At 40.8% G+C, this 18525-nt stretch overlaps 1 protein-coding gene across 1 annotated transcript in view; it reads left to right on the top strand.

Annotated features, from left to right (window-relative positions):
• The first annotated feature begins 1529 nt into the window (after nucleotides 1-1529).
• The window catches only part of ASTN1 (astrotactin 1), a 316035-nt gene continuing 299039 nt past the window's right edge, over nucleotides 1530-18525 (top strand). The window contains exon 1 of the mRNA XM_047753485.1: nucleotides 1530-2111. Coding sequence (XP_047609441.1) covers nucleotides 1829-2111 — 283 coding nt within the window. The 5' untranslated portion in view covers nucleotides 1530-1828. The remainder of the gene's footprint in view (nucleotides 2112-18525) is intronic.

Below are 18525 nucleotides of genomic sequence, written 5' to 3'. Positions count from 1 at the left end.
CGATCCCTGTCCTTGTTCAGTGGGTTAAGGATCCAGCATTGCCGTGAGCTCTGGTGGTCACGAAGAGGATCAGATCTGATGTTGCTGTGGCTGTGGTGTAGGCTGGCAGCTACAGCTCAGATTCGACCCCTAGCCTGGGAACCTCCATATGCCGCAGGTGTGGCCCTAAAAAGACAAAAGACAAAAACAAAAAACAACTCAACTTATAATAAAGTATTTTTTTTCTTTCACCCCTTAAACATGACCTTAAATATGGCTCATTTTCCCTATTCCCATTCATTGACTACAGTAACCTTGTAAAATAAATGGCAAAAGCTTTTTTTTTTCTTTTAAAGGACATATGTTCACAGATGCCAATAAATCAACACCAGGTAGAATGAGAATGAAATTGTTTCTAAAGTGAGGGCCTTTTTTGAAAAGGGTGGTGCAGTAAATTCCTAGAGAATAGGAATTATTTGTAACATGTCTTTCTTATAGCACCTAGTATTTAAGTCAGCACTAAATAAATGATGCTGGAGGGGCACACTTATGAAATAAGTTATTGGTTATCACGTAAGAGGAAGTTCAGGTAATCAGTAGATTGCAGCACACGCAAATGTCACTTTTCTACCAGTTTATTGCATTTTGCCATCATTTTGTTAAGACATCACTGTGCAGCAATAATGGAAACAAATCTTACATGGGTTTTTTATTACCAATGTTGTTATCCACTCTGTTCTATTCTTGATTGGGGTGGGATGGACTTGGCCTTTGGGCAAGGATATTCCTTGATTCCTTTTCCATTTGTTAAGGGTAATTAAAAAACTTTGTTTTGCTCACAGTTTCTTCCAGCACTGTTCTGCTTACTAGGTTCTTTGAAACTAAAGGCTCAACATTTCTTCAAGCTGGCTCTACTTTTTCTATCAATTATAGCATCCCCCCAATTATCTTTATATGGGTTACCACGGGTAACTTTTGTAACAGAAATAAAAGGGAAGAGGCACAGAGAAATTGCAAATAAAAGTTCTGCTCTCCCACTTAACTGTATGCAGTACCCTAGCTTTGTTCTTTGTCATTCACAGATGTATCCATACCTATGTACCAAATATTTCCTTTAAATATTTCTGCAAAGTTAGTGCTGAGTAATAATACACACGTGCATTTATTCCAGCACATACTTATCCAATATACAAATCCAACCAGTAAGTTTTTTTTTTTTTTTTAAAAAGGTAAGAATGGGACCACTTACATTTACAAAATAACGAAGGGCATATTTGCTTCTAGAGACCTCCTCACTTGCTCTGAGGAGGAGGCATCTTTTAAGACGTGTGTGTCTGTGTGGGCGCCCTTCCCAAGCTATCTGGAAGACAATGCAAGAGGGAAGATTTTGCATTGCAAAAAGTGTTTTCTTTCTTTTCTTTAAAAAAAAAAAAAAAAAAACTCTGTGCAGGCAGTTAATAGCCAAGAGCGTGCTCCTGCTGGGGGATGCAAAGGAGAAAGGCGGCAGCACAGCAACCTGCTGGGGGCTGACCTGATTCCCTAGAATCCTCAGCTCTCTTCCTCTTTCCTCCGACGTCCTTCCTTCTCCTTTTCTCCTCTCCCCACCCCCTACCCCCCTTTTCCCTTCCCCAGATAAGCAGCTCCAGGAAACAAAGAACGCGGGCTCTCCAGGCATCAGTGCTTAAGCCCAGCACCAGGCAAGCAGCATCTCGTTCTGGGGACCAGGGCTTTCCCGGCTCCACGTCCCCTCCCCAACCTCCCCCGCCTCCCGCGCTCGCTCGCTCCCTCCCCGCCCGTTGCCTCCCCCACCTTCGCAGCGGCGCTGGGAGGAAGGCGGCCGGGGCTCAAGATGGCTTTAGCCGGGCTCTGCGCCCTGCTCGCCTGCTGTTGGGGGCCGGCGGCGGTGCTGGCCACGGCCGCCGGCGACGTGGATCCTTCCAAGGAGCTGGAGTGCAAGCTCAAGAGCATCACGGTGTCGGCGCTGCCCTTCCTGCGCGAGAACGACCTGAGCATCATGCACAGCCCCTCGGCCTCCGAGCCCAAGCTCCTCTTCTCCGTACGAAACGACTTCCCGGGAGAGATGGTCGTGGTGGACGACCTGGAGAACACCGAGCTGCCCTACTTCGTGCTGGGTGAGTCCCGGGGAGGTCGAAGGGGCCCGAGGCTCCGGCCCGGCGCCCCCCCCCCCCCCCCCACTCAGGCTCGCTCTCCACACCCACTTGCCGGCGACCTCCCCTCCCCCACTCCTACCTCCCTGGACCCGCCCCATTCCCAGACCATTCTCCATACCGACTTGCAGGCTGCCGCCTCTGTGCACCTGACTTCTCCCCAAATCCGACCCGGATGCTGGGCCTTTCATCTCCTCTCAGCAGCTCTGCCCCAAAGGAACAGGTTGCTGGAGTCTCTCTGAAACCTTTCCCTGTCTTGACCTCCGCGCTCTCATTGAGAAGCTCATTGACAGAGCGCTTCTTGGTTGCTCCCAGCTCAACTCCCAGAAGCCCTTTTCCCACTCCCAGACCACATGCTCAGTTTTTGGTTTACACCCCCACGGACCCCTATCTCCCCCACCTATAGCATCTTCGGGGGGAATTAGATACAGGTATCCAGTGCTTGTCTAGCCAGGCGTGCGCAGGCCAGACTGCACTGGCTGAATCTCCAGTCTTCTCTCCCAAGAGCTCTTTCTCTCTTTATCACCAGGGTGCTAACACTCTGGCCTCCCTTCAGAACGTTCAACTTTCCTACACCCCTGGTGTCCATCCTGACAAGTCCTACCTCCATGCTTCCATGGAACAGCCTTCTCCTTCAGACACCTCCACATCTCCCCATCACATCCCAATCCCTCAGATAAAAAAACATCCAACTGTAGTCTGTTAACATTGGCATCTTTGTTCTCAAACTCCCTTAGATAGGCATAGGCATTCCTGCACAAAGAATGGCCTCCTTGGCCAATGGGCTCCTCTTCCTTTGTTTATATCTCTCTCTTGGTATCCCTGTTTTATTTTCTTAGGCCACAAAACTCCCTCAAGTACTGGAACTTCTACATTACTTCTCATCTATTTCCCTCCCCCCCGCCCTTTTTTTTTTTGGCATTGCCAACCTGCGCAGATTTGTGGTCCTGCTTCAGCATCTTGCAAAGTACCACAGGTTTATGTGACTTTATTAACTGAAATTTCCCTCACTTCTCCATGTGCAGATTCACCTTGCCCATGCAGTCCGCTTTTTTTTTTTTTTAGTGCTGCTATAAATCATTCTTATTTTGCCCAGGAGAGAATTCAAAGATAAACACAAGTAAGTTTCTAGATCCAAGAAAAGAAAAGTGAAAATGTCCAGAAGCTGTTCCATCTATTTAATATCCTACCAACAGAAGCCCATTTTGTATGGACATGGCTTCCTGATGGCCATGTATAAGTTAGAACCACAAGTGGAATACTTTTTAGCATCCCCTGCTCGTGCTTTTTTGTCCTGAGACCTATCTTCCCACTGAAAACATCAAGAAGTGGGTGAGTAAACCCCCACTCTCCAACTGCTATGGAAAAGCAATTTCAAAAATTGCCTGATCCTTTGAAAAGTTGGTTTACAGTTCCTGGAGTACAGTTCCATAGACCCATTAAGCTAAACCAGCAGTCTTAATGGCATCATTTATTTCTGCATTAAAAACACACTAATAACACAATAAAAACTGGGGGCAGGCTGGGAATGCTGACATTGTGGATACGCCACTCATTAAAATGTACAATTGCTGGGTTATTTGGCGGATGTAAATTTTGTGTTGAAGTCGTGCTGATATGCAGGTACAGTCTGTTCATCATCATGTGTAAGAACAAGTATAGGGAATTATATGTTTCTAAAGAGCCTATTTGGGGCCCTTCATGCAGTGTTTATTGTGCATAAAGAGGGACATGGGTGGTGTATGAAAAAAAGATTGAACTAGCAGGTATTCAAAATTCAGCTTCCTTTTTTTGCAGAATCCCAAAGGCAGGGCTTAAAGCCATGAGGTACCTACTAGGATCCACTGTGCACAGCAAAAGCTGGGATGTTAGAGAATGGATTTTCTGCACCTCTATGCAAAGCTGCCCACTGCAGCACCCTGCTGGAGTTGCTATGGTAACCTCCTGCAACTTGGCATTTACACACAGGAGCAGACACACTCTCTTATTTTGGGCCAGATGCATCTGCTAAATACATTGATTGTCCCTTGCCCTCCCAGTCAGTGGGGTTATGTTCAGAACCAGAGACATGCTAGTACTTTCTTTTCTGGCCCAGTGTTCCTAGGGGAAAGTAGGAGTGAATCTCAGCTTGGATAGTGGGGCAAAGCTGGGCAGAAAGGGAGAGGGCATGTTCATGGGTGGTATGACTGTGGTTGCTTTTGAAGCTAACTTTTATGGTCCTAGGAACCTGTCACTCATGGCCAGTAATAAGGTCTGAAGTGGCTTGTTTAGAGGTTTCCCTACTCTTAACTCTGCAACCTGGCTTGACTACTCCATCCCCTGGAGGAATCTGAATCAGTTATTCCTGGGAATTTATTGAGCAGTTACTTGCTTGGCACTCTTAGGGGCTATCAGGATACAGAAGTTAAAAACAAAATAAAAGGGTCCTGCCCTCAGGCACTCTCTGGTCACTGGAAACCCAGACTGAGTTAGCTGGAAGACCTGTGAGCAGTAACACCTGATTGTGTGGGAAGGTTGTCAAGGAGTATAGGAATGCGGAGGAGGAAGAAGATGCTGGAGTAACAAGAGCAGATTCCACAGAATATACAGGCTTGACGAGGGGACTTGACCAAAATCAGAGCCTTTTGTCCCCAGGACCAAGTCCTGTCACTGCAATGAGGCAAGTGAGGGTCTTCTCCTGACCTTCTTCTCCAGCCTCCTATCTCTGCAGGCTGCCATGGCTTTTAGGACTCTTTTGAAACTTTGCACATGCTGTTCCCTCTGCCTAGAATGCTCTTCCCCTCTCCTCCATTTGGCAGCCATTCAGTCTTCCTTCTATATCCTGCATGCATGTCACCTCTCTCTGAAGCCTTCCCTACCCCCACCAGAGTAGTTTCAGTTCGTCCCCTTTTGTTCTGTTTGCATGGATTTAGAAAAAAATAAACACATACATGCACACAAATGACCAAAAGTAAAGACAGGTTAGATTGAGCTTGGCCCAGGAAAGGTGAGGCTATTTGAAGTCATGGTAAAAAGATGAGCAGAGGATGGTGGTAGGAATGAAGGTGGGAATATCATGCACATGGCCCCGTATGGAGATGAGCCTGGTGGTCCGAGAGTGAAGAAGACCTTGCCTGGCTTTGTTGAATGGGGCATGCTCACCACTTAAAAGCCAGGCAGGGGAGAGCTGACCTGACACAGAAGGCACTGAAGTCTGACTCCCAGAGGCTGTCTCAGCCATCAGTATTGTCAGCTTTGCTCATAGGATGATTCTAAGGGGCAGTGGAGGAGATGACATTGTCTCCAGTTTTCTGAGGGAGGATTTGCAAATTGTGGTGAAAGGGCCATATGTGACTTTCAGGTGTGTCCTGTTTGGCTACACATAGTTTTTAAAAAAATTTTTTATTAAGGTATAGTTGATTTACAGTATTGTGTCAATTTCTGCTGTACAGCAAAGTGACTCAGTTATATGTGTGTGTGTATGTGTGTGTGTGTGTGTGTGTATATACAGTCTTTTTTTATATTTTCTATCTTGGTCTATCCCAGGAGATTGGATGTAGTTCCCTGCGTTATACTGTAGGATTTTGTTGTTTATCGACTCTAAATGTTTATCTATTCTAAATGTAATAGTTTGCATTTACTAACCTTAAACTCCCAGTTCATCCCTTTCCATCTCCTGCCTTGGGAACCACAAGTCTGTTCTCTATGTCTGTGAGTTTGTTTCTGTTTTGTATAAAGGTTCATTCTGCCAAATTTTAAGTATCTTTTTTTTTTTTTTGGCTATGGCAGATGGAAGTACCTAGACTAGGGATCGAACCTGTGCCACAGCTGTGATCTGAGCTGCTACAGTGACAGTGCTGGCTCCTTAACTTGCTATACCACAAGGGAATTCCTATTTCGCCATATTTTAGATTCCACATATAAGTGATATCATATGATTTCTCTTTCTGATTTAACTTCACTTACTGTGATAATCTCTAGTGACATCCATGTTGTTGCAACTGGACATTATTTCTTTTTTGTGGCTGAGTAGTATTCCACAGTATATGTTATCACAGTTATTAATCCATTCATCTGTCAATGGACATTTAGGTTGTTCCTGTGTCTTGGCTATTGTCTGGCTATGTATAGTTTTGAATTTGAATGTCCTTAGTCAAGGCATGCCGTCTCTAGACTGCCATACTTCCTGCAAATATTGATTATACTACAGCTAAACCTATTCTTTATGGTACTTCTCTGGCACCTCTTAGCTAGGTAATCTAAACCCCTGTTTTCAGAAGTGTTGTAAAACTTTCTGTAATATGGCAAAATAGCTGCCATTCCTAATTCAAGATCTTCAGATATATAAGCTTCATTATCCTATCAGGAGAATAGAAAAATTTGCCTAGTCAACTCAAATTTTGTTATCTTAACTAAAAATTTGTAGCTCATCTTTCAAAACAGTAAAGATTCCTGCTTTGGAGGCACATTTTTTTTTTTAGGGCCACACCCATGCCATGTGGAGGTTCCCAGGCTAGGGGTTCAATTTGAGCTACAGCTGCCCGCCTACACCACAGCCACAGCAACTCGGGATCTGAGCCATGTCTGTGACTTACACAACAGCTCATAGCAACGCCAGATCCTTAACCCACTGAGCAAGGCCAGGGATCAGACCCACACGCAACCTCATGGTTACTAGTTGGATTCGTTTCTGCTGCACCACAACAGAACTCCTGGAGGCATATTTGGTTTTGAGACAACTGGTTAACCTGAAGTGTGACTTCCGCACTGAAGTGTGACTTTCTGTGCTGTGAATAGACCGTTTTTTGTCAGTCTCATTACTATTTGAAGGGGATGCTCCTCTGTTTCAGACTCAACTATTGAGCATGTGTAAAACTTGGTGAAGGAAGCTGTTTCTCCAGTGCCTTGGAGTTTAGCTTTAGCTGTCATGGCTTCTGATTGAAGAAGGTACGCCTGAAGATAAATCAATCAGCCTGAAGAGATACAGTGGGTTCCCACATGCAAGGTGCTATTTAAAGTGTCTGAAGCAGTCCAGTGTGGTGGTTAAAATAACAGGCTTTGAAGACAGATTGGGTGTCAACTCCTGACTTTCCATTTATTCCAACAGTGGAGGAAAGTAAGGACCAAGAGATTAGGTAACTTACTCAGGGTCACGTAGCTAACAATTGATGGATCTGGAACTTGAACTCAGGTCAGTGTGACATTTAAGTCTTTCTCTTAGTTGCTATTTTATATGCCTTAAATGTTTGCAAAATCTGTTCTTTTTTCATGGTTGGATAAAAGGAGCTCTGGCAATGGTTAGAATAGGGAAACACACTCAGTTTGTATAAAGGATTCCTTTGTGGGTTTTGTGTAAATACCTTTTGAATATCCTTGCCCACTGAGTGATTTCTCACATAAGCCTTAAATGCAGACGAGAGTTAACTTCATCCAGAAATATTTACCTAAGTAGGTATACTTACCTGAGCAGAACTGAGGAATTCTTATGCCAACCATAGTTTCCAGGTCTGGGTAACGGTGTTTTATAGCTTGTTAGGGCAGCTCCAATCATGATGAACAAGGTAGGGTATATAAGGATGAAGATAACATGTTCAGTGCTCTTGTGAGAAGGGCCCCCAAAAAAACACAAACTGGGAAGCCCAGGGAGCAGGTTCCACTGTTAAATGGAGCCATCCAGAAGGCACTGTGGTTTCAGCTTCCTGACCAAAGCCACCAAAGTTTGTATTACGTGATCTTGTGCTTAGAATTCACTGTCAGAGTCCTGTGGTGCTGCTTGAATATCAGTCACCGAGCTTTTTGGTTGGCTTCAGATATAATATTAGACATAATTGTCTACTTACCATTGAGCATTGCCTACCAAGAAGCATCCCACTCTTTTTTTCACATATCCTTCCATCTCCCCCTTCAAGAAGAAACAAAAATCTGCTTCTTTTCCTTGCTTTTGCTCTTTGCTACAGTGAACTACCTAAGTTAACAGCAAACAAATTCATATAGAGTGGCAGTCTCATCCAAGACATAGGAGGGTGATTAGTAGCGATCTTAGAGTCTTCAGCGCTTATATAACTCATACCAGTAGAATGCACGAATTTATAGTATTGAGAAGGTTATTATTTACTATTTCCCTATAGAACTGTAGATTTTACATCAAAGGAATTCTGAATGCAAGAGTGATGAATTTTACAACACTTCAAATGCTCTTCTATATATACTAATGTGGTTGGAATTCAAGTCATTGGATTTTTTTTAAGGAAAAGTAAAATACAAGCTTAACTGCTTTATTCATCTTTGGAACAAGACTGAGGTCTTATTTTACAGACTATATATTATATACGTGTAAGATATATATATATATGTACATACATATATATATTCACATCTTTCTTTATTTAAGGAATGTAATTAAACCTATAAGTCTAGTGGTTTCTCAGACTAAGGCCAGTTTACAAGAATAGAACTTGGCACCTTTCCAGCAGGAATATGCCAAGTCTTTATTTCTTCACTTTTATACCAAGTTCAAGTATATGCACACAGATGGCAGAAAAAGCTCTCTTGTGGGCAAATTAATCTCCCAGGATAAGTTAAGGCATATAGTTGTTTTTAATATACAATAATTTGGTATCTTTCACCATTTTATTATACATATGAAATAATTAATATTTTATTTTTTAATCATATACACTTTACACATTGAGAAGAAAAACAAAGCACCTCTATTGCTCCCTTGATTTCCAAGGAACAAATTTTGGAAAAATTAAATTGTTGCTAAATCGACATGATGACTTTCGTAAAATGATTTGGTATTGCATAATAAAACTGAAAATGTGTGTGCTTTATGACCTAGCAATTCCACTTCTAGGTATTTATTACACAGAAATTCTCGCACATATACAAAAGAACACCTGTAGGGGCACTGCTGATAATAGAAAAACCTGGAAGTAACCCAATATCCCTTGATAGGAGGCTAGACTTATACAAGGTGTTACAGTCACTTGATGGAGGATTATCTAGTCATGAAAATAAAAGAACTGCAGCTGCATATACCAACATGGGTAAATCTCAACAAGTGAGAAGAAGCAGCTAGCTGAAAAATATATATGGTACAACTTCATTTATATAAAATTCAAAATAACAACATATACATACAGATGTATAATTTGTATAAAAAGCAAGGAAATAAAAAAACACACAGGATGGGGGTTACCTCTTGCTGCATCCAGCACTGCAGGTCAATGGGAGATCCTGAAAGACAGACATCGTGGTATAACAAAATGAAGTGGGGGACCAGAAGGCACTCTATACCGCAGAACAAAGGTGCCTAGCTTTAGCCCACATGCTTTTATTAAGGAAGGTGACAGGTTAGTGATCAAAATCAGGCATAGGCAATGACAAAGCTACCTCTTAGTGAATAACAAAGGAAACTATTAGCACTGGTGCATACCTCTAGGGCATAGTGCAGCTGCGTATAGAGTAGCATGGTTTATGCATAACTCCCTTGTCTTGTCTCTGAAGGAGACCCTGTACTTTAGAACTCTGAATCAGCAGATATTTGCCTTCTGCAGAGTTCAGCACGTCAGTGGTCTCCAACAATCTCTGGTGGAAAGATAAGATGACATGAAGGAGGGAGGAAAGAAGACAGCTTCAAACATTCTGACATTTTTTTCAACAATTAATTAATTAATTATTTTTAATTGTTATTTCCCTAATACATTTTTTTTCCTACTGTACAGCATGGTGACCCAGTTACACATACATGTACACATTCTATTTTCACACATTATCATGCTCCACCCTAAGTGACTAGACATAGTTCCCAGTGCTACACAGCAGGATCTCATTTCTAATCCATTCCAAAGGCAATATTAACTCCAAATCCAACCCACTCCCTCCCCCTCCCCCTTGGCAACCACAAGTCTATTCTCCAAGTCCATGATTTTCTTTTCAGTGGAAAGGTTCATTTGTGCCATATATTAGATTCCAGATATAAGTGACATCATATGGTATTTGTCTTTCTCTTTCTGACTTACTTCACTCAGTATGAGAGTCTCTAGTTCCATCCATGTTGCTGCAAATGCCATTATTTTGTTCTTTTTTATGGACGAGTAGTATTCCATTGTGTATATATACCACATCTTCCTAATCCAGTCATCTGCATTCTGACATTTCTTGCTTTTTGTTTTTCTTTTTTTTTTAAAAAAAAAAAACTTTTATAACAGTCTTAGAGTTACAGAAAAATTCTGAAGTGTACACAAAGTTCCCACATACCCCAAAGCCATTTCTTCCCGTTATTAACATCTTACATGAGTATGATACATTTATTACAATTAATGAACCACTACTGACACATTACTCTTAAGTCTATACTTAACTTGTACTCTTTACCCAAGTCCATACATTATTCAGATTTCCTTAGTTTTTACCTACTATTCTTTTTCTGTTCCAAGATCTCACCTGAAACCTACATTACATTTAGTCATCACATCTCCTTCGGTTCTGCTTGGCTGTGACAGTTTCTCAGAATTGTTTTTGATGACCTTGATGGTTTTAAGGAATACTGGTCAGGTGCTTTATAGAATGGTCCTTAGTTGGGATTTGTTTTACGCTTTTCTCTTGATTAGACTGAAGCTATGAGGTTGGGGAATGAAGCCATAAAGTATCATTTTTAGCACATCATGTCAAGGGGGCATTTTATCACTATGACTTATCACTGTTCTTGTTGACCTCAATCACCTGGCTGAAGCAGAATTTGTCAGTTTTCTCCACTGTGAAGTTATTCTTTCCCCCTTTCCATACTGCTCTCTTTGAAGTGAGTCCACTGTGCATAGCCCATACCAAAGGGAGTCCTATCTTTTGGAAGGCTGAGTACCTATGTAAATTATTTTGAATTCTTCTGTCTGAGAGAATTGCCTCTTATCCTTCATTAATGTATTTATTTAATCATTTATTTATATCATATGGAGTCATGAATATTTATTCTATACTTTGGGTTATAATCCAGTGCTGTTTTATTGATTTTATTGTTCAAATTGTTCCATCTTTGGCTAATGGGAGCTCTTTCATTTGGTTGCTGTGTTCCTTTGACATAACCTCATTAATACATAGAGATTTTTGGTTTTTGACTTTTGAGCCCTTTGTTACTTTCTGTAACTACAAGCTTTTCCAGACTCATCTTGTATGTTGCCTCTCTCTCTCCCCACTGCCCAGTCCTACAGTCAGTTATTTCTCTAAGGATTCCTAAGTCTTTTCATTCGAGAATGGTGTTAGAAACCAAGATCTAGGCACTGTGTATGCTTATTTATACTGGGGTGTTGTTACTTCTAGACCCTCTCAGCTAACAGAATGAGGGAATATAGATGTGTGTTACTAATTCATATGTATCTATATATAGATGTACCTATATATATGTATCTAAATATATGTGTATATATTTGTATCTATATATATGATTTGTATCTATATATGTATCTCTATATATCTATATTTCCATATGTAACCATCCATATCTATATTAAGCATAACTTCATACTGATGTCTCTAGCTGTAGTCCTTTACCTAATTATGTAATAACATCTAATATCTTTATCTAATCCATGGATCATTCTAGCTTTCTCCCCTTGGTTAACTCCACTCCAACAATAAGAAACCTGCTTCCTGCTATCTTTCATCCATTTATTTAATTGTTCAATTCCTCTATACATGTATAGTATAGCAGTATCAGAATTGTTTACTAATATCCTCATGGGGAAAAAACTTTATCAGAGTACAGTTCCTATATACCGCTTCTTTAATCTTACAGATTCCACTAATTTCCTTAATTACTTAGGTCAGCGCCTTTATCTCCTCCCCACCCCTCCAGTGAGGCTGTTTTGTGTATTTATGATATAATTAGTGTTTTGTCACATTCTGTATTCCACCCTGGGATCACCCAACCTTCTAAATGATTTCTTAGTCTTTGTACATATCAGTGTTTTTTGTGCTCTAAAGTTCTTTGGATTTTAACAAATATATAAAGTGTCATATATCCACAGTTATTATATAGAATAACTGTACTGTCCTGAAAAATCCTATTTCACTTCTTCAACTCTTTCTTCATAACCCCCACACTCTGGCAACCACTGATCGTTTACTGTCACTGTTCTTTTGCCTCTTCCAGAATGTCTTATCGTTGGAATTAACACAGTTTGTAGCCTGTTTCGGACTTGCCTCTTTCACCTGCATTATGCATTTAAGATTCATTCATATCTTTGTGATTTGTTAGCTTATTGGTTTCAGTGCTGAACAATATTATGTTGTGTGGATGTACCACAGTATGTTTATTCATTCACCTAACTGAAAGACATTTTGGTTGTTGCTAGTTTTTAGCTATTAAGAATGAAAGTGCTATAAATATTTGTGTATAGTTTTTTTTCGGTGCTGGCTTTTTTGCTTCGTTCTTGTAATCCTAGTGGAGAGGTTTGAGTTAATCATATTCCTTAATCCAAAATATATTTTATCATAGATTTGCAAAAGCCCTCCTCCTTCCAGTGGCTCACCTGTTTACCTGTTTCTCTTTATTCTTACTCTCAATTTTTGGCTACCCTTCCTAATAGGCCAACATTCTAGTTTTTTGGCGTTTTTTGTTGGTTTGTTTTGGCTTTTTAGGGCTGCACCTGCAGCATATGGAGGTTCCCAGGCTAGGGGTCCAATCGGAGCTACACCACAGTCACAGCAACACCAGATCGGAGCCACGTCTGCCACGTACATCACAGCTCACGGCAACGCCTGATCCTTAACCCACTGAGAGAGGCCAGGGATCGAACCCGCAACCTCATAGTTCCTAGTCAGATTCGTTTCCGCTGCGCCATGATGGGAACTCCCTAGTTTTTTGACTGTGTATCTTTTTTATATATTGTGAAATGTGAATCTTTTGTGTGTGCGTGTGTGTTCATGTATTTTCAACCCAATAGTGATGTGATAGAATGACATTCTGATTCTTACTCTTTTCAGCACCATATTTTAAGATCCACTCATGTTACTATGTGTGAATATAGCCCAACACAGTACTGTCCGATTGAACTTCTGCAATGACGATAAGGTTCTGTGTCTGCTTTATTCAATAGGGTAGTCCCTAGTCACTTGTGGCTCTTCAGCACTTGAAATCTAGCTAGTGCACCTAATGATGAGTTTTTTCTTTAAAAAAATTAATTCATGTTTAAATGACCTCATGTGGCTACTCGCTATCATACTGACAGTGCATATATAGTGATGGAACTATACATTTCCATCACTGTTGATGGGACAGAGTAGGTCTAGTCCATTGATTCTGAGTGCTACAGACCATTCTATGATGGACAGCTACCACATTTAGCAGTCTTTTCCATAGCTGATTCCCAGATTGCCTCCAGCTCCCAATCACGATAAATAATGCTGCAAGTACCAGATATATATATATATATATATATATACACACACACACACATCTCCTCAAGGATCATTGTGAAAATTTCTATATTCTTATAACCCTGCATATACACCTCGCTAGCAATATATTGTCATTCTAAAATTTTCTTCTTCATCTGCCTATCCCATGAGACAGAAAGCTCCTTAAAGGCAGACAATTCCTTATTCAGCTCAGTATCCTCAGCTTCTAAGCACAGTGCTAGTTTGGGATGGAGTAAGTACTTTGTGAATGCATGGTGAGCATGATTCCACTGAACTTCACCAGACTAATTCTGGAGGAGCCTTCAGGTCTAGCTCAGTGGCTCTCAAATTGTTCTGCAGATCTTCCTATGGATTGGTGAGGTTCCTTCCAGAAGCTCGCTGAAGTTAAAACTATTTTCCTCATGAGAGTTAAGGTATCACTTGTCTTTTCCACTGAGTTGATATTTGCAGCAATGGTGCAAAAACAATGGTGAGAAAAACTGTAGGTGACAATAGGAAATAATGCAGTGACACCAAACTGTGCTAGTCATCATTGCACTTGTCACCACACCCAGAATTTTTTTAATCCGGTTTTATTTAGGGGTATCCTAGGTGAGGCGATATGAATTATTGAAAAAATATTGAAGTATAGTTGATTTACAGTGTTGCGTTAATTTCTTCTGTACAGCAAAGTGATTCAGCTATACATTCTTTACTAAAACATTCCTTCCCATTATGGTTTATCATAGGATATTGAATATGGTTCCCTGTATTATACAACAGGACATTGTTGCTTATCCTTTTTTTTTTGTCTTTTTTTTAGGGCTACCCCTGCCACATGCAGAGGTTTCCAGGCTTGGGGTCTAATCGGAGCTGCAGCTGCTGGCCTATACCACATCCACAGCAATGTGGGATCTGAGCCATGTCTGCTACCTATACCACAGCTCACGGCAATGCTGGATCCTTAACCCACAACCCGCAACCTCATGGTTCCTAGTAGGAACTGTTTCTGATGCGCCACAATGGGAACTCCCTATCCATTCTATATATACTGGCTTACCCAACCTCCAGTTCCACTTGGCCCCCAACCCCTTCGCCCTTGGCGACCACAAGTCTGTTCTCTATGTCTATAAATGTTTCTGTTTCATAGATAGGTTCATTTGTGCCATATTTTAGATTCTACATATAAGTGATATCATACGGTATTTATCTTTCTCTTTCAGACTTACTTCACTGAGTATGATAGTCTCTAGCTGCATCCATGTTGCTGCAAAGGGCATTATTTCATTCTTTTTACTGCTGAGTAGTATCCATTCATCTATCAATCAACATCAATCCACACTTAGGTTGTCTCCATGTCTTGGCTATTGTGAACAGTGCTGCTATGAAAATTGGGCTGCATGTATCCCACAGATGATTAATTTACAAAATAATGAACCTTGAATATGCATCCTTTTCATAGTCTCACTGACAAAATGGAAGGTACACACAGAACTTCCTCTCCAAGCTGAAATGTAACTGAGTTGAGAGCTGAACTATCTCCCTTTGTCTTACCCCCCAACTTTTGCTTGAAAGGACAAGCAAACTCTATTTATTCAGACTGGGGTATTTGTAATAGGAATTGTAATAGGTATTTGGTTGTCATTTTCTTGAAAATGAACAAAGTGAGCTTGGAAAATGACTGACAATACTTTTAGCCAATGATAAAGTCTGAGCTTTCAAGAGAAAAAAAAATGGATATTATAAAAACTGGTAAATGCCATGGTGAACTTGACAGCTTTCCAATACCCATAGACTTTTCTCCTGAGACCAGCACTGCTATTAATGAATGAGAGTTTTTGAAATTGGGTAATGAAATATGCCAACAGTTGGAAGATCTGCGTAAATCCATTAGCCAGTATTTTCAAAATGACCAGTGCCTAATGTTTCAAAACCGTGAATGAGTAAAAAAGGATGTTCAAATTTCAACATGGTAATGAAGTTTACTGAAACATGTACACAATGTTCAATGTATGGTTTCTGTTTCCACGTGCACTCACCTTTATGACATTAATTATTAATATTAATAATTAAGACATTAATGTTTATTTTTGGTATAGTATCAAAGCAGAATGTCCACAATCTTCTGAGATGGCTATGAAAATACTCCCTTTTCTAACCTCACCTCTGTGGAGGCAAGATTTTCTTCACATACTTTAGCCAAAGTAACATGTTGTGGCTTATTCAATGTAGAAGCAGAGATGAGCATTCTGTCTTTTATTAAGCTGGATATTTAAAAGAGTTGCAAAAATTGTAAGACAGTGTCACGCATCTCACTATTTTTTTAATCACAAAATATGTTTCACAAAATATACGGTTTCTGTTAACATCTTGTGTGTGTTTTTTTCATGGATTTATAAATACCGAGGGCATTTTTTTAGACTGGTTTCAGATATGGTAGATAGAGACAGAATGCACATAAACAAAAGCTCTTTGTGTTTCTCAATAATCCTTAAGGATGAAAAGGGTTGCCTGAGACAAGACGTTTGAGAACTGCTGACCCACCTTACATGGCACCTCCACTGGGAACTGACCTTGATGCTCCAGGGAGAATTAATTACCTTTCCCAGGAGTGTGGCAGCACTTGGTTTACATCTCTGTCACAACACTTCCCAGAGAGGATTGTATTAGTTTGCATCCTGTTCTTTCTAGTCTAGGAGTTTAGCGCTGGTGCATATCTGATACTTAGTACTTGATGAATAAACAGAAGAATGAATAAATGATGTTTCCTAGGCTCCTCCTTCTCCTTCAGCTGTTTCTTGTTACTGAATTTTCATGAGTATCCTTCAAGGTGGTTCCTTTGAAGGGCAGAGCTTTACACACATACCCTAACCTCCGCCAGTTAGATGTGCTGTGTTTAGCCCCCATCCCCTTCAGCTGCATAGAGAGAATTTCTAGAGGTCAGGAAGGAAAAGGGACTGATTAAGAATCTCTGAATCCAGGTGCTACTTTAAGAGGTGCTTTTCTTTAGCCACTTTCCTCTGGGTTTTGGATGTACAGTGAGCCCGAAAGACATGCTGTCATCATTACCTAAAGGTCACAGGGGAGGCCGACTGAGAGACGGTGACATTTAAAGCAACTTTGGTTTATTTCCCAGTAGTCTTGAGATTAAAGGCAAGGAGGATGGTTATTGTTCTAGAGCCACATGAAGTTTAAGCTACTCTAAGACAGAGACCCTGAATGCAAGGCATTGTCACCTTCATTTACCACCTGAAGAACAGAGCTACCATTGATTCTTCTCAGGCTGCAGGTTAAAGCAATCTAGTGAATAGTCTTGAGTTTTAAAAACCCTGATCCTGGACTACCCAGTCTTGGGGATTAGACACTTGGAGGCTCAAAGATTTGGGGATTTAAGCCACTTCACAGATATTCTCATGGTAGGACATCTCTAAAAATGATCATCTCTGTCTCCCTAGAGTAAATTACATGTCTTCTCTGGCCAGAGGTGATGGGTTTAGGGGCTGTGGCTTATACCAGATCCCACCAGTTATCCTCAGGGTTGGAGGTGAGCATCAGAGCACACCTATAATCCATTTGCAGCACACCAGCATGCTATGACATACCTGCTTGGAAATTCTTTTCTAGTCTAAAATGTCTTCATGGGAAGGAATTAGAATCTCATTAGACCCTGTGAGGATTCCTCATGTAAAGTGAGAGATCCTTAATAACCTTCCCAGGCATGTAAAAACTGTGGTACCTCCAAATTGGAACCAATTGCCCCGAACCAATTGCCCATGAAGGCTATTATCCAATGGGTTAAACCAGCTCAGAGATGACGCCAAACCTTCAGGCTGCCCCTGAGATGTTTTGGTCTCGACTTTAGATGCCACTCATATTCAGTCTAGTAATCTAGCTTAGAGGGCATGTACTAGCATTTCTCATGACCTCATCAACATCAAGTTATAGTCTGTGGAAACCTGTAATAACCAAAATTTCCGCTGGGACTTGATCCAGGTCTAGCCAAACCTAAAGGAAAAGAAACTCGACATTTTGTTTACCTGTGGGACTCTGTTCAATGTCAGCACTGCCCAGTGAATGGAAACATTATTTGTTTTTTGAAATACTGCTAGGCTTATAGAACAGTTGCAAAAATAATTCAGAGAATGCCCCTTCACTCAGTTGCTTCTAATCTACATGTTGCCTAAGTGTAACGAATGATCAAAACTAAGGAATTAGCGTTGGCATGAGAATATTTTTAGGTGGTACCTGACTTATCGCTTAAAAATGTAATATTTAAACATATAAAAAATATGTGTATTACAAAATAAGAGGCCCATCACACTCATAATTTCATTGATTTTGTCACAAAGATTCAGAATCAGCAAAAGTTGATTTAATGCACATTTTAATTAAAACGCATGAACATTAAGTTCCCTTGTGGCACTGCAGGTTAAGGATCTGGTGATGTCACTGCAGTGGCTTGGATCACTACTGTGGGGTGGGTTCTGTTCCTTGCTCAGGAACTTTCACGTGCTACGAGTGCAGCCAATAAATAAATAAATAATAAAGAACACGACTAAAGTTTCAGGTGGTATGTGGACATGGTAAAATTAAATTGCAAAGGTATTACCTGAAAGACTGACATCTGGGTGTCTCTAAGTAGAATGTATGACTTGGAAATGTAAGAATTTACTTCCTTCTTACCACCTTAGGAGACACTCCTTGGACACTGGCTTCCCAGGGCAGGCTTTATGGCTTTGGAGTGGGCCTCTTGGTGATTTGCATTCTCCATCCAGTAGGTTGATGCTGGTCATGCCTAGAATAAGGTCCATAGTGAAGCCGGCTTCCCTATAACCTTCACATTATACTGTAGATTGAACATGACGGTGGTGGTGATGGAAGTTAATGCTCTTCCTAAGACTGGACATTAACAAACACCTGGAAATGTTCATACGAGGGGGAGATTTCAGAGGGAAATGTAAATTATCCAGTTAATGGGTTTTCCCCAATATAAATGCAAAAA

Source organism: Phacochoerus africanus, chromosome 11 (genome assembly GCF_016906955.1).
Source record: "Phacochoerus africanus isolate WHEZ1 chromosome 11, ROS_Pafr_v1, whole genome shotgun sequence".
Lineage (NCBI taxonomy): Eukaryota > Metazoa > Chordata > Mammalia > Artiodactyla > Suidae > Phacochoerus > Phacochoerus africanus.
Note: the sequence above shows the minus strand (reverse complement) of the source record. Positions and strands in the feature narration are given on the sequence as shown.